This window comes from Nematolebias whitei, chromosome 16 (assembly GCF_014905685.2).
Source record: "Nematolebias whitei isolate Nwh7 chromosome 16, NemWhi1, whole genome shotgun sequence".
In the NCBI taxonomy this organism is placed as follows: domain Eukaryota; kingdom Metazoa; phylum Chordata; class Actinopteri; order Cyprinodontiformes; family Rivulidae; genus Nematolebias; species Nematolebias whitei.
This window is the reverse complement of record NC_056513.1, coordinates 7188954-7205726: the sequence shown is the minus strand read 5'-3', so window position 1 is coordinate 7205726 and position 16773 is coordinate 7188954. Positions and strand designations below refer to the sequence as shown.

At 40.4% G+C, this 16773-nt stretch overlaps 2 protein-coding genes across 2 annotated transcripts in view; one reads left to right on the top strand and one right to left on the bottom strand.

The window, feature by feature from the left end:
* Positions 1-8185, top strand: part of zmp:0000001082 (integrin alpha-D) — a 30361-nt gene extending 22176 nt beyond the window's left edge. Inside the window, exons 16-31 of the mRNA XM_037690457.1 lie at positions 283-440; positions 522-688; positions 771-887; positions 2035-2105; positions 2188-2329; positions 4597-4695; positions 4852-4931; positions 5020-5100; positions 5224-5305; positions 6862-6969; positions 7058-7099; positions 7188-7313; positions 7391-7504; positions 7586-7657; positions 7743-7853; positions 7964-8185. Coding sequence (XP_037546385.1) covers positions 283-440; positions 522-688; positions 771-887; positions 2035-2105; positions 2188-2329; positions 4597-4695; positions 4852-4931; positions 5020-5100; positions 5224-5305; positions 6862-6969; positions 7058-7099; positions 7188-7313; positions 7391-7504; positions 7586-7657; positions 7743-7853; positions 7964-8185 — 1792 coding nt within the window. The remainder of the gene's footprint in view (positions 1-282; positions 441-521; positions 689-770; positions 888-2034; positions 2106-2187; positions 2330-4596; positions 4696-4851; positions 4932-5019; positions 5101-5223; positions 5306-6861; positions 6970-7057; positions 7100-7187; positions 7314-7390; positions 7505-7585; positions 7658-7742; positions 7854-7963) is intronic.
* A 4213-nt stretch (positions 8186-12398) lies between these two features.
* The window catches only part of LOC119423047, a 9377-nt gene continuing 5002 nt past the window's right edge, over positions 12399-16773 (bottom strand). The window contains exons 8-13 of the mRNA XM_037690456.1: positions 15040-15281; positions 14020-14517; positions 13630-13728; positions 13188-13265; positions 12977-13059; positions 12399-12626 (exon numbers count right to left, since the gene is read on the bottom strand). Coding sequence (XP_037546384.1) covers positions 12399-12626; positions 12977-13059; positions 13188-13265; positions 13630-13728; positions 14020-14517; positions 15040-15281 — 1228 coding nt within the window. The remainder of the gene's footprint in view (positions 12627-12976; positions 13060-13187; positions 13266-13629; positions 13729-14019; positions 14518-15039; positions 15282-16773) is intronic.

The window sequence follows — 16773 nt, the reverse complement described above, 5'->3', positions numbered from 1 at the left end:
TAGGGAGGTGCTTTGGGCATGTCTGACTGGGAGGAGACCCCGGGGAAAACCCAGGACACACTGGAGAGACTATGTCTCTTGGTTGGCCTGGGAACACCTTGGAATTCTCCCAGAAGAGCTGGAAGAGGTGGGTGTGGAAAGAGATGTCTGGGCCTCCCTGATCAAGCTGCTGCCCCCGCGACCCGACCAGAATAAGCAGAAGATTATGGATGGATGGATAAACTGTATAAAAGCACTTATAATTCCCTCATGCAACTTTAAATGCTTTTATTCTATGTTCAGGTCTAAGCCCGTATTTAACGTCACGGCCCACCTGTCGTTTCATCCTGGAACGATCAGCATTGAGAACATCGACTGTTTTCAAGTCAGTGATAAAGATTTACCAATGGTTAATGTAACAGCCTGCTTTGAAATGGTGGAGGCAACAAAGACTAAACCAGGTGGGGGCCTCATGATATGTAACATGATATGTAACATGAGCTACCTCACTGATACTTCAGCCCCATCATTTGACTCTGCAGAGGAAGCGAGCTCAGGACTGAACATCTCGTACACGCTCAACGTGGATCAGACAAGACAAACAAATCGAGGGTTCTTCTCTCTGAATGAGAAGACGAAGAGAAGTATTACTCGCGCCTACGAGCTAGTCGACAGCAAAACATGCTTCAACCATTCCGTCTTCATGCCAGTATGAAAATTACAGTTACACTCAAACGTTCTCAAATCAAAAGACTTTTGCTTTTGGTAACTGCTCCGTTTTTGTTTTGCAGAAATGTGTGAGAGACACGTTATCGCCCGTCAACATCAGGTTAAACTTTTGTCAAGCTGACGGTGAGAACTCGGGGGTGGTGTTGAACGTGGACAGCAGGAGACAGGCTGTCATCGAGGTACAGTGACTGAAACAAGATGGAGGCCATCAAAAATTATGCATTCCTACTTGCGTTAACTTTAAAAATAAGAAAATATTGCTGTTTGGCTGAAGTTACATTTAGTTACAAACTAAAGATATGATGGTAGGGGAGTGGTGGCGCAGAAGCTAGAGAAGGCGAGCCTGTGATCGAAAGGTCATCCGTTCGATCCCCCCGGACAAACATCAAAATGTGGGTGAGAAAGGTGAAGCACCTCCACCCTCATTTGCATCATTCTGGGCCCTTGAGCAAGGCTCTTAACCCCCATCGTCTGCTCCCCTGGGTGCGCTAGATGTCAGCTCGGTGGTCTGTGGTTGCATCAGGAAGGGCATTCAGCAGAAAGAAAAACTGCCTAGTCTTCGTGCGAGTTCATTCGCTGTGGCGACCCCTGAAGAAGGGAGCAGCCGAAAGAAAAACAGACTAAAGATGTAAGAATGTTTCATAAAAGAAATGTTATTTTCCATCACCCTTTGGCCTTCTGGTTTTACTAAAACACCAGCTTCAGATTCTCGAGGCTTGAAAGAAACTTCTAACATAAAACTCCATCTCAGAGTGCAACACGTAGACTTACAAATCTTGTTTTCTATTCAAGAACATTTAACAAATGTTTTACATAAATAATATACAAAGTCAAACGGCTTTGTTTTTCGTCTGACTGCAGTCTATATTACATTTTTAAAGGAATTAGCTAAAAAGTTGCATTCATGCTTTAGTTGACGGCTTTATTTGAAAAGTCTAGTCCGACTGATGTTGATTTTAAATTGTTTGGAATAAAACGTCAAGTTTACTGTTTAGAAATATGTCACTCTGATGTTTAATGCAAAGATAAATGATACATGGTGAAGACTAATCGGTGCTTTAGATCACAATGGGACCGAGATGGGGTAAAGGTGGGACCAGAAAGTCGAGGTTCGACTCCCAGCCATTCCCACATGTCGTGGTGTCTCTGAGCAAGACGCCTAATCCCCACTTGGATGACTGCTCTAACCGCTCAGCAACAGCTGCACCGCAAGAAAAAAAATTGCTCGTCAACCAATGAACGCTCACTCTTATGGAGATAGTCTGAGGTGTATGCTGTCTTATTAGATATTTAAAAATAAATAAATACAGTTTGTTATTTTTACAGGCTCCCTTTGAAAAACAGTGTAAAAAAAATGATGTCTGCATCGCTCAGCTTGATGTGGATTTGCAGTTCCTGTGAGTATCTCTGTTGACACCGTACAGCTCTTTTATCACTTTAATCACTTCTGGCTGATCATAAGTCCTCTGACTCTCTTAGGTCTGAAACTTTTGTGGTGACTGAAAACAGCTACTTCTACATGTGGATAAAACTGGATAACCACGGTGACGACTCATACAACACCAGCCTGACGATGCACTACCCTCCTGGTCTCTCCTTCTCAATGATGGAGCTTACAGAGGTGATTGAAATATCTATCGTCATGCCCAACTATTATTATCCACACAGTACATGTACAATGCAATTTAACAGTTTATAAATATAACAATAATCTGATGAAACATCCTTTTGCTTGGATTAAAAAGGTTAATTTTAATCCCATTTTAATTTAATCCAATTTTATTTTTATTTTAATCCACACTTTAGGTTAATTTACTTGAACTAAATGATTATTCTCTTTAGCAACGGTTTAATTAAGAGAAATATATCCGGCTTTTTTTTTTTTTTTTTTGCCGTTTTTAAGAAAAATAAATAAAAGCAAAACAAAACCTCTTTCCTAAGTTTTTCAAAACTTTTAAGTGACAACAATCTTCTGCGTTAGGCCTCAACCATATTAACTCCCAAATTTTTCCCGTTCATGTTCAAAAAAGAACAAATTCCCGAAACACTAAAATATCCTTAATGTCACAAATGGGTGAGGAATAAAACAACCATGAAACCAGAGCCTCAGCACACAACAGAACCTGACATACAAAAATTACCACATCTGAAAATATTCATTAACATATTTATTATAGCAAAATTTATTAATGACAAGGATTTTTTTTTTTTTTTTTTGGGGGGGAGAGGTATTTAAATCAGTATTCTATTACACTACAAATAGAGAAGTGTGAGCCAATGAGCATATATATATATATATATATATATATATATATATATATATATATATATATATATATATATATATATACACACACTGTAATGAATTTGTTTAGCAAGAAGCACAATAATTACATAAATTATTTATTTTATATGGCTTATACAAACTCCACAATGCAAACTAATAATAATTTTGTTGCCACTTGGACAGTTTGAAAACTATTTTCCTCGTGTCTTGTTGGTGTAAAAGCGCAGCTGAACTTCAGAAACAATGAGGAAAATTTAGGGTAGGCTAGCTAATGCTAGCATGCTAACGGTAAAAAAAAGACCAAAAAAAAGATGAAAAATCACTCCCCCAACACTTTTTACAATACAATTCTAAATATTTAAGGAAACTAACAAAAAATACAATCGATAAAAATATTTACTCACAGTTATTGTACTTTGAATTAACTTAGCTTGTGAGTTGAGCCTTCACTCTGGACAGGTTCGCAGGAACCGCAGTGGAGGTTCCAGTAACGGCAAGTCAGGGTTGCCAGATTACAAAAATCACGAAATATTGTACTGGTGCTGGTCGTGCTACTGGACGCTCCTTTTCAGCACACCGTCTGGGTAGTCTGACCCCCCCCCCACACACACACACACACACACACACACACACACACACACAAAATATATATATATACCGTATATATACGCATAGTACACATAAAACTATTGAATGAATGCCATTGACATATATACGACATTTATCACACATTTGGCAACGCTAGATAGGATTTGCAAACGAGGTCTATACGCGCATGCGCCTAATTGGACGGAATTTTACAAAAAAGGCTTTGCTGCCAATCTCCATGCGAAAAACAGCAGATTATGATGCTTCTGCTTATTTCTCAATCATTACTCCGTGATAATTTTTGACAATAATTCTTCGCAATCCGAGAATATATTCAAGAGGAATCGGCACATAGATATGTGGCGTCAAGTTCCTTTTATGCAACATAAAATAAGTATTTTTTTAAATAACCTCTTCATTATATTGCTTTTACACTGTGACAACTGCTCATGTTTACAATGTTTTTTTACATGCAATATGATAGCTGTTATGATACAAAAATTAAAATGGTACAAAACAAAGAATGGTTCTGAGTTGTTGGTTCAGTGTTGAATTATGGTTATACTTGTTAAAAATGAAATAAAGAAGAAAAATGAGAGGACAATATAATATCACATTACCCTTGTTGTTAAAACACTGTCAATATGCATTTTGTTTATATTTTACATTACAAGTGGCACCAAAAGACTAGGAACTTTTTTGAGGATTTGAAACTCACATAGGATGTGAAGTTTTTACAACAGGCGCACAAACTGTAACACACAACGTCCCTCTGAAAGGTTGAAATATTTAATTTATTCTTATGTGTATGTTTTCATTGCACTTCTGCATTTAAACCTGGAGCTTTATTCAACCTTTATTTATACTGGTTAATCCCACTGAGCCTTGGGGACTCATTTACAAGAGAGACCTGAATTTTAACAAAGAATGATGACGACAGTGGAACAACGACGACAACAATACAATCATAAATAGCTTATAGCTTTATAACATGATTCATTTTGTTCCATCAGTCCTCCAGATCAGTCCTCCACAACTGTTTGGATCTGGATGAAGTTCTCGATAAAACCGTGTGTGGGATCAGCCTTCCAGTGTATCGCAGCAGATCCTCTGTGAGTCAGACCACAGAAACCATCCTAACAGACAGAAAGAGCTTTCATAAATCAAGACCTGAGACCTACTGTCTGAATAGTTTAACGGCTTTCTCTTACACTCAGATCCTTTGTTTCTGCTTGCGTTTGATCTAATGTTGTTTCTTGGTATTGAAGGCAAAGTTCAAAACTGCATTCCACGTCTCAAAGGACTTTAAGTGGAATGACACCATATCCATGACTGTGACTGGAAATAGGTACCTGGAACAACCAGGAAAGACAAAAATTGACTGTGCTGCTGAAAAATGCAACATTATTGACAGAGATCGTCTTTTGCACCCTCAGTGACACCTCAAACTCCAGCTATTCTGCTTCCGTGACCAAAAGTATCCCAGTACAATATGAAACCAGAATGGCATTAACGATGTGAGTAGAAATATTGGCAATGATAGTATTTTGTACTGCACATCTGCTGTGTAAATGTTTTTATTTAACCCAGTAGGTCTCTCTACATCCTCGTATCTTCTACTCATCTTGTATTCCTTCTAGAAATGAAAACACTGTCACCTATTTGAACTTCACGACATCGACTGAGGATTCCACACCTAAGAAAATGGACATTATATATAAAGTGAGTCTCCTAATTATTAAATGTGAAGGAGAGGTGCATGTACCCTCCAACTTTAATCCTGGGGGCTGTGTTTTCTGTTATGTCATCTCCAGTAAGGTTTCTCATGATACACTGGTCTCAGGAAAAATTCAGACTTCAGTGGCACTGGATGCCACCTTGACCTCATGGCCAAGCAGTGATTCTTGGAACTCAAGACAAGTAAATACTGAAGAAGCTAGCTGGCTCCGGGAACCTGGAATGGCACCAAGGATCCTAAATGTGTGTGTTAGGTTGAGTGATACCAAGTAAACGTAGTTGGGTTAACCTCCAAACACAGTGTTGGCTCTAAAACACAACTCTTGAACCGGGACAGGATAATCTTCTACTACGGAGCTGCCCAAAGGGGATCTCCCCAGGCAGTTAAGAGACACCGTCCGATTGTTGAACCTCTGATCCAGGAGGAGCAACGTGGGTTTTTTGTTTGTTTGTTTGGAGCAGCAGACCAGATCTTAACAGTTGCAGTGTTGTGGGGATGATGGGACATTGGTGATCCCGTCCAAATGTATTTTGTGAGCCTTGAGAAGCTTGCACCTGCATCCACTAAAGTATGTGTAGTTTCTCAGTTTCCCAGGAAAAGGTGATCCTAGGAAGTTCATTAGATGTCAATGGACGTCTTTTTTGATTCCTATTCTCATCTACGCAGCTTTCTCAAACCACTCCACCAAAAATTGGTGGGATTGCTTGGGAAGGTGTTGTAGGAGTATGGGATGTCAGGGCCACTCTTGATGGCTATCTGGTCTTTGTGTGGCCAAAACAGAAGCTATGGGCGCATCGTTGGCATGAAGTATTGATGGTTTCCATTGTCAGTTGGACTCTGCCTATGCTCCTCTCTGTCTCAATCCCGTTTGTAGTGATCTTTAGGTGCCGTTGTAAAAAAGGAGGGTGTCTGGTTTGGGCACCACAATCTCAGATGATGTCATAAGGTTGGTGTCTTAAGAACATGACCTTCACTGTGCATTGGAGCGCTGTAGCTGAGTGTGAAGGGGCCAGGATGAGAGTAGCTCCTGTAAGTATGAGGCCAATGTTCTCAGCCAGAAAAAAAGTTGGAACGCTCCTTCTGTGTCACAGCATCCCTTTGTCTAATTTGGCGTTTTGTTCGCGAGTGATGGCAGGGTGGTGGGAGAGGTGGACCAGTGGATTGGGTTTCGTTTCCAATAACAAGGACATTGTTCTGGTTCATCATAGTAATTGCAGACCTGAGTCAAAAGGCTCAAGATTCAATGTATTGTTCCTTCTGAGTTCTAACCCTCAATGGTCTTGAGATAAGTGTTTGGACTGAAAGAAAGATTCTTGAAACAAGCAGCTGAAATGACCTCTTCTAGCTCAACGTTAGAGATGGGGTGAAAGTCATGGTCATCTGAGAGGACCTTGAAGTTGAGCTGCTGCTTCTCAACGTCAAAAGCTGTCTCGAGTATCTGATTAGGTTGCCTCCTGGTTCCATTCTTGATGACCCAATCTTAAATCAGCAAATCAAGGTGGTAGACAATAATGTAAATGTGGTTTCTTCTCGTTTACAGATAGATAACACTGGTTTTAAAGATTTTCCTGTTGACGTATCTCTGTTCTTCCCAACTAAACTGGAACACAACTTTGAAGTGATCGAATACAAAGTTTTTGATCAGCAGGTATTTTTTTTAATGTCCAACTCATATGGCTGCTGTGTGTCTAACGACAAACCTTAAACGCTTACGTTCTGCTTCCATGTCTTTTAAGAACAAAACGCGGTGCTCGAATGTTTCCGACCTGAAATCTGAGGTGAGTTAAAATTGATTTCCAGTTAAAATATCCAGACTCAAACTAAATCATGAATCCCTCAGTAACATAAAGTGTTGCTTTGTTGCAGTCCTGCTCACCAGAAAACAAGTGTGTCACGGTGACGTGTGACACTTTTATTTTAAAGAACAACTCAGATGTTGAGTTTCGGTTGGAGGGACTTGTACATTTCAAAGACTTCAAAGAACATGCAGCGGTATGTACTGCAGCAGCTGACCATAAAATACACAGCATGCATGAAATTTATTTAAATAATACACATTTACTTTACAGAATATTGGCTTTCTTCAACAATATACTAGAAATGACAAAGAGGTCAAATTTAGGAGTTTTATACAAGTTGACTACGACAGAAACACATATGTTCTGGCTTCTCATAAGCAAATGGTAAGTTTAAGGTTGACTATGGTGAAGCCATTTAAATATACTGTATTGAAATCACCTAATTTATTGCATTTTATTACACAGAAAAATGGTTTCAAACAGGAGACATTTTTAAACTCTGATCTGTGGAAGGACGACAATCCAACAATGAAATTGGTACATAGTTGCTTTTATTAAATCTCAACTACTAACATTCTCAATTATAAAACTTAAACACAAAGTGCATTTTCTCTGCTAATAGGCTGAAGTTCGTGTTGAGCTCATAATCCCCCCCAATGAGCTGTTGATTATATTAACGGGAGCTGGACTCGGATTGTTGCTTATGATCGTCATCACAGTCGTCATGTTTAAGGTGAGATTTCCAACTCTGGTTCTTGGGGCCGTTTGATGAAAATTCACTGATTTACGATAAGAAAAGAAAAAAACCTGTTCATTAACGATTGTTCTCATGTCTGTCACAAGTTGGGCTGCTTCAAGAGGAAAACGATACAGGATTATCAGGAACAAGATGACCAAGTTTCTGTTGAAGACAATAAAGAAACGAGCCTCGCCCCTGGCAACGGGATGACGACCGTTTCAGAAACCGAAGAGAAATCTCACCCAGCTCCTGAAGAGAAAACACTTCTTGATGCCAGCGAGACTAACGGCAGCCCGGTCAAAGAAAAAGATCTGGATTTCTCTTAAAACCAACATTTTTCTCTGGGTTCTCACGTGTCAGGTTGAAGTTTTGGCAGTCTCACACACGTTGGTGTTTCCATCGTGGGGATTCGTCTGTCCACATTTATCTGGTAAAACAGGGATCGCACTTCTCATTCTTCTTAGCAATAAATAAAAGTGACATTCCTTAAAGCAACCTGATCGTCCGCCGCCATGCATGCCAAAGATTTAAACAAAGATCTCAAGCCCACTGTATGTTGGGGATGACTCTCAGCTACTACCATGTTCTGGGAGGTTATTGGTTCCTTCTTGAAATGGGTTTTATTTTAGTTAAAACTCCCAATCAATGCTAAGCTACGGTGGTCCTAAATGTTCAAAGATCTAAGGCGGAGTTTAGTTTGCCTTCAGGAGTTACTGGTAAACTACGAGCAGACCTCGGAGATGGTGTAAGAAGATCGGGACTCCATCTCTCAGGACTCGCACATGGATACATTTAAAGGACGAGCTTTGAACAGTGTCCTTCCATTTGGTCTGTTTATTTAATGCAAAGAAAAATATATAATCGTTAGCGGAGATGTGGGCAGCACGGTGGCGCAACTGGTAGAGCTGCTGCCTCTCAGCGAGCAGGTCCCTGGTTCAAATCCCGGTCTGGGGGCCTTTCTGGGTGGAGTTTGCATGTTCTCTCCGTGCATGCGTGGGTTTTCTCTGGGTACTCCGGTTTCCTCCCGCTGACCGAAAACATGCATGTTAGGCTGATTGGTAACTCTAAATTGTCCCTAGGTGTGAGTGAGAGAGTGAATGGGTGTTTGTCTCTATGTGTCCCTGTGATGGACCTGCGACCTGTCCAGGGTGTACCCCGCCCCTCGCACAGTGATTGCCGGACATGGACACCGGCGACCCCCGTGACCCAAAATGGAAGAAGCGGGTAAAGATAATGGATGGATAGTGGAAATGTTGGATTAAACCTTTTTATCTGCTCTTTGATAGATGAACCAAAATAATTTATTGGGAATAATACGACGACTCTGCGTATGAATGACGGATGGATGGATGTTGTAGGGCGGCTGTGGCTGAGTGGTCGGAGCAGTCGTCCTCCAATGCAAGGGTTGGGAGTTCGATTCCACCAGCAGTCACACATGCTGAAGTGTCCCTGGGCAAGACACTCTGATTAGTCTCTGTATAGATAGAGTGCTGTATGAATGAGTAAACGAGGCACAGATCGTAGTGTACAGTCCATTTACCATTTATGGATGGACAAATAGACGACAGATGTTGGATGGACGGACATTGGATGGACAGATGTTGGTTGGATAACAGGTTAACACACAACCTGTGTAGTATATGTTAGTTATGTACAATATATATCATGTGCATTTTTAGTTTATATTACTACCTTGAAATACTTGTTCATACAAATTCATCCTACCTGCACAGTTATACTCTACCATGTTGTTGTGTATTCTCTCTCTTTAGAACCTTGTAAATAATATACAGTAATTACTTTTTGGTACTTTATTTTGTACCTTTATTGCATGCTTTAGTACTTCTTGTTTTTTTGTTTTTAGCGAGTCAAATCGGTTCTTCTGATCCGGAATTTTTCTTTATACTGTTGACCTTGTGTTAACCTGCATGTGACAAACAACTTGAACTTGAATGGACGATTGACGACATTGGATGGATGGATGTTGAATGGATGGATAACAGATGGATGTTGGATGGAAAGATGGACGGACAGGTGGATAAAGCAGTTTTAGTGATTCAAAAAGAGCCTTTAAATAGAAAATCTAACTTTTTTTATCACAAAAAAAGGTAAAATCGTCATCTGGACTGTTTATTTTTGGGAGAAAGGGTTCGTCTTTCATCAGAAAGACTTCATCAGTCTGAGGCCTGGCACCAACATCTGGTTTATAAATAGCACCTCCTTGATGTGTTTCAAGCCAGCCCTCTGTGGACTTCCAAAAATTGAACCGTCTGTCCAAAACAATCAATCATCATGAATAATAATCAAATGTTTAAAGCCTGATGGTCAACCTGCTACACACAGAAACATCCTGAGAACTTCTTCTTTCAGCTTTTCTCTCTTCAGGGGTCTCCACGGCGAACCATCCTCCTCCATCTCACTCTGTCCTCTGCATCGTCTGTCCTCATTCCAACTACCTCCATGTCCTCTCTAACCGCATCATACATCTTCCTCTTTGGTCTCTCTAACTTTATCTCCCAGTTGTTCAACCTGTGCTGCACCTCTGATGATCTCATTCCTATCTTATCCATCCTTGTCACTCCTAAGGAGAACCTCAACATCTTCATTTCTGCCACTTCCAGTTCTGTCTCCTGTCTTTTTGTCCATGTCTCTGTCTCCAGACCAGACAACATAGCTGGTCTCTCCACTGTCTTGTAAACTTTTCCTTTGACCTTTTTGTTGCAAATCACTCCTGAAACTTTTCTCCATCCACTCTTTTGTCGTCACTTTTTTGTGATTTGTGTACCAGGATGACCGAGTTTACAAACCTTTGTAGTTTTTTGTGATAAAATACGTTTATTTTCCTCCGGCCGACAGAAACCTTACAGTTTGCTTCATCGTCTGGTTGTTTTTACACTTTATTAAAATGCTTTTCCTTCACCGCTTGTTTAAAAAAGTTTGAAATTCGTGCACGTTGATTCAAGTTTGTCATTTTCATCCAGGTTTTAAAACCGATTTGTCTCCAGGTCAGAATTCATTTATTCAGGTCTTTGAATTCCAGTGAGCCACTTCTGATGTAAGAGATGAAAATTTAATTTAAACTTTTCTCTGGTCGACTCATCTAACAGAATATTTAATGCAACAAGTTTATCGATTTGTCTAAACTTAATTTGCTCAAAATGCATTTTACAAAATAATAAACTCACCTTCACATTTCCCTCCTTCTATATTTTATTTTCAAATGTCTATTTTTTTAATGTAATAAAATCTTGTTTGCACATATTGAGTTGAAGTTATTTTAAATTTTCACGTGTTTTTTGTGATTCACAAATGTGTGAAATTAAACTTTATGAATAAAAGAACTGTTCGTCAATTTAAGATCTGATGATCGTTTTGTTTTATATATAACTTTTTTTATTAAAAACAATTTTGAAACGACGCCTTCTGGTGACGCCATCTAAAAACTGAATTATATTTTAAATCATTAAAAAAATGGTTAAATAACTAAATAAAACAATAAAATTAGTGTGTCAATAGTGCAGTTTTAAAATGTTTCACAAGAATAAATGTGTGGTATTCTTTAAAGGAAGGCGTCCGCTGAGACTTAAATCAAACTATCTCAAATAATTATATTTTGTGATTAAATACAATTAGCGCTCAGTATGTATTGAAGACGACTCTCAGCTACTACCACATCAAATTTATGCTCAATGTCTGTAAAAATAACTTAACTTAGAGATATTTATGTTCTGTAACTGTTTGATTCCAAACGTTGTGTTTTATTTGAACGTTTTAAGATTTTTACTCGACTCCATCCGGTGGTTCGTGAGATATTCTGCCAGCAAACAAAGGCAACAACATTATCACCCTCCTATTGCGAGCAATAAAAATATTTGCAAAAACAGTGAGAATGACACAAACTTCACAATATTCTGAAAATTTAATTCTCTGGATTTTTTTTTAAATAAACAGTAAGAAACACCTGAACTATTTTTTATTGCATCAGAAAAAAAAATCTATAATAAAAAATAAAAAAAAGAAATTTTAACGAGCAGCGAAATTCATGCAGGTAAGTGGAGGTCAAAGGTCAAAGCAACAAGGTGGGGGGATTAAACGCTACAGTGACCACGTTTAACTGTGATTTTTACACCAAAAAAACTAATATTTACGAGTAACGTTATAGTACATAACAGTTCGTGCATTCCTACAGAATCATGGACCTTTTGGACGGTTACAGGAACTAGACAAGATAAGTTGGTCGCCTCTCCGTCTGAAGAGAAAGTTTATTCAGATTATTATTTAATTCCTGCAGAAAGGAGGAAAGCGGGGAAAACCCGGAGTGGCTTCACCAAAGTTCAACCCTGGCTGTGCACTCAGGGCGAAACATTACACCTGATTTATATATAAAAAAAAAAGGTTTTATTTGTGTTAAATTATACAACAAAAGTTTGTAGGTTTAATATAAGGGCGTGCATCGTAGCATAGTGGATGAAAAAACAAGAAGATTCTGCAGAAATTAAAAGAAATCCTTTTAAATCCTTCACTTTTTTGTTGTTGTTGTTACATCGGAGGAGAAAAAGCACCTAAAGTCTTAAAAAGATCTTTGAGCGGCGTTACCGCTGCGTTTCTGCTCACCGCCGCTCCTTCCTCGGAGGTGGGCTTCGCTCCCGGGCCGCGGTGACGAGTCGCCGCTTCAAACGGGACGCTGACCGTCGACCGTCCTGGGCCCTCGCTCCGACGAGTCCGGGAGCGGAGATCCGTCCGGAGCAAAGACGTTTTCTCAGTCGACTGTCAGGGGGGGAAATAAAAAATAAAACTAAGTTATCAGGATAAAACTTGAGTGATTTGTTTGGGAGACTTTATAAAACTCCTGCCGAGTCTACGATGACGATAACTCTCAGCTACTACCACTCAGTTTTTAATTCAGCCTCTGGAAATTTGACTCAACCAAGCCATTTTCGCTTTAGTTGTGGCGGCCATCTTGAATAAGTTGTAGACATTCATCCAGTGATTACTTAGATTTATTCAAATCCACCCAGTGGCTCATGAGATATTTTGCTAACAGGATGAACATGATTTCCAACCTTTCAGGGCAGCAGGTGAGAAAAAGCTGCTCTCTCTAATTGTAAAATACCAACCAGGTCGTTCTGCTTTCTTCCGTTCCATTGTTTCCGTTCCTTCAGCTGTCGTTCCTCGGCGCCCCTCGTCTCGCTTTCGCCGCCTGAAATCAGACCGCCGGCAGAAAGCAGGTCAATCCTCAGCTCGGGTTATAATCGACTTTTTTTAGACGCACCGGGGATACGAAAGGCTCTGCATCAAATTTCAAATAGTCAAAAATGGATCAATTACTTGTTGCTGATGACAGAAGACCGTCTGCAGAGTAGATGCTGCTCGGTTCCGTATGTCCCAGTAGAGCTACCGTAGCTGCTGAAGAACAAACACGTTGCAGTGAGGTTGTGTTTTCACATCTTTTATCCTTTCAACACAGCTGCCTTTAACGATACCTTAATTATACATTTTCAGAAATAAACACCATCTCTTTAGCTTTTCTTTGGTGTTTTTATGTTAGCATCGATGCTAACTGTTGATCAACAGCCTGCGGTCAAAATGCTCTGTCAGATATGAAAGCGGATAAATCAGCGTTTCAGTCATTTCAGTTGGACGCATCATCGTTTTCTAATCGCATCACCGCCGTCTGAATCTTAATCAGATCGATTTATGTTCAGGGTAAATGATCCCGAGCGTACGAGCAGAATTTAATGTCTTTGTTGGGTCAAACTAAAGGTCAAACCTGGGTGGATGAAGCTCTGCCTGCAGAGCTGGTGGTCTCTGTCCTCCTGGAACGGCTTCAGATGCAGAAAAAGGGTCTTCAGGACTGAATTTGATGTTTCTACAACAGAACATTACACAGCAATCTGTAGCAACAGCCTGAAAAAACAAAGACCGTGTACTGCTTTGACCTTGATTTGTGACCTTGAAGCTGAGTTTATGCAAAACACTGTCTAGTGGTAGAAATGTGTTTACAGTTTTGCTTAATGATCTTGAGCAGATCAGAAGATGTGGGCGAGACAAAGACCTTGTTTTAAGTTTGACCTTGATCTGTGACCTTGATCTTGAAGATGTGCTGAAAACAGACACAGCATTTCAGATCCAGGAACTCCGTGTTTGTGCGTTTTCTCACCTCTGGGGGCTGAAACGTCCGGCGGCTGAGGCTCAGACCGACAGGAACCTGGAGCCGCCGTCTGCTTCGCTGCAGCGTCGTCAGTTTTCAGACTCAGGGGAGTCAGCGAGGTTTGCCTCAGAGGAGTCTGTCGGGCTTCAGTTCTGAGCCCGGATGAGATGGACTCTAAACCAGAGGCTGTGTGAGCAGAGCGGGACGTTTGAGACCGAGACCTCGGATCAGAAGCACTGAGAGGCGTCGCAAAGAGGCCGAGGAAGGCCGAGGAGCTTCCTCTCACGTCCGCAGAGCGCTCGGGTTTAAGGAGACTCTCAGAACCAGCAGACGGAGCCGCACAGCCGGTGAGCGGGTCTGCAGAACGCCTAATGAACGGTCGCTGGGCTTCAACAAGTCCAACTTGGTTTGACGTTCTTCGACTCTTCGGGGTGATTTTAGATGCAGAAGGTTCATCTGTAGAATGTTTCTTTTTGGAGTTCTGTAGAATCTCAGCGAGTTGTTTCGCTGCGAAACGATGAACGCCAACATTAGAGGCAAGACTTTTACCAACAGGTCCAACAGAAGCAGCAGCTCTTCCTGTAAACTCATCCACATCTAAAGAAGATGAAGGTTTAGGAAGACCTGGATGTTTGGGTGGAAGCGTGCGTCCTGTGGAGGATGTCGTTCCTGTCGGCTGGTTCATGACTTCTTCAGTTCTGGAGGTTCTGGACTGCTCTGCCTCCGAGACGACGAGACACGGCGTCAGTTTAACTCCCTGAGATGATAGCTCAGCACGTTGTCCGTTTAGATTACAAGAAGCGTCTGAAATCACGTCGGCGTTCACTCCAGAAGACAAAAAACTCTTCGACTTGATCTCCTGAAACGCGTTTACTGAATCTTTGTCGTTTTGTGACGTCTTGTTTTGAGCATCTCCACCTGCCTCAGAAACTGCTCTGTGGTTATGAAGTAACGTAAGAGAAGGAGGTTTTGTATTTAGCACCGGTTTATATGATCTGAGGACAACCTCCACAGAGTAGGGAGCTTCACTTTGGTGTGAAGAGTTCTCAGTTTTATCAGAAGACTCTTGACTTCCAGGAGTTTTGGAGAAACTAGAGAAAGTTCTGGACAGCTGAGGTCCAAGCATGGCTTCCACTGAGTAACAAACTGGTTCCTGGTGGTTTGGGTCGTCTGTTGGGGAGATGCGAGGTTCAGCTAAGTCCGGTACAGATAATTCTAACTGAAGTGGGTCAGTTTCCTTCACGGTGTCGGTGCTGTTGTAAAAAGTTGGCCTGGAAAACAAATAAAAAGGAAACTTTTAACACAAATTCTGTAACATTTGTCAGCAACTCAAAAAATGAGTTCTCATAGCTCATTGAGACTACCTATATAGATAAAGGGTAAATAGACAAAAAAAATCCTAAGTAACCTGAAGGGGCTTATAATTTCAGATCTTAAGAAAAATTAAAATCAGTGTTCCAAGAAAAGCTCCCTGAGGACCACCGGTCGTTTTGATGAAACCATGAAAATACAGTTGTGCGTGACTCCATGCGACGCTGTGAGATCATGTGCCATCTGTTGGGGTTCAAAGGACGTGTTGGGGATGACTCTCAGCTACTACCACACCAGATTTTAGCTCCTTATTTGTAAAAATAACTGTTAGACGGTTTTTTTATGTTTGATGAAGTAATTTATCTAAAGCCAATTATCTGTGGTGGCCATCTTGAATCAAGTAGACTCCAAACGTTAATCAGTTGTTGGGTTTCAAAGACTTTCATTAGGATTTGTCCAGTGCAGGGGTCTGCAACCTGTGGCTCTGGGGCCACGTGTGGCTCTTTGGTCCCACTGCTGCGGCTCTTTCAACAAAATTAAGACGACGTTTAATTTCATTGGTTTTTATTCCCACAACAGATTAGCAGTTTTTCTGTAATTTTTCTGCAAATATGTAACTAATACTACAAGGAGTAGATTAATAGTTGTTGAATAAATGACAATTCATAAAAATGTGAATAAATGTTAAAATTCACAACTTCTTTTTAGATAGAAAAAGGCCCCTTCAGCAAACAGTGAAGTGGCCCACGGGTCACCAGAGTTGGAGCAGGTTTTGCAGCTCCGGACACATTTTATGTCGTGAGCGAAGGAGAAGAAATTAGTCTTTTGATCAAAAAAGTTGCAGACCCCTGGTCCAGTGGTTCATGAGATTATTTTGCTACAAGACAGAAGACACAGGCAAATACATGTTTAATGCCTTTCAGAGGGAAGCATCAAGCACTTTGAAAACTGTATTTATTTATTTATTTATTTATTACAACAAACTGTGTCAAAAGACTTTGAAACTAGAGAAACGTCATGTCCTGTCACAATGCAGCGCGAACGCTTACTGCTGAATGGTTTTGCTGAAATCAGCTGAAAAGATTTCATCGCTGAATTTTTAATTCGAGTAGAGTTTGAACAGCTGATATTTGCAGAAAGCAGAAAAATAAAAACGCAACGCATTAAAAAAAAAAAAAAAACAGCAGAAACGTGTAGAAAAAGCTGAATCGGTCAGAAATGTAGCAGAATAAGCTGAAATAGAGGCTGAATAATTACAAAAAATCTGACATTAGCAAAAAAGAAACTGAAATGAGCAGAAACGCGTTGAAATTAGTCAAAAATAGCCAAATGAAGCTACAAAAAAAGAAGAAGCTGAAATTAGCATAAAGAAGCTGAAAAGAGCTGAACAACAGCTGAAATGAGCAGTTAAAGGTTGTAAACAACTAAAGCAGGGCTATTCAACTAAACTGC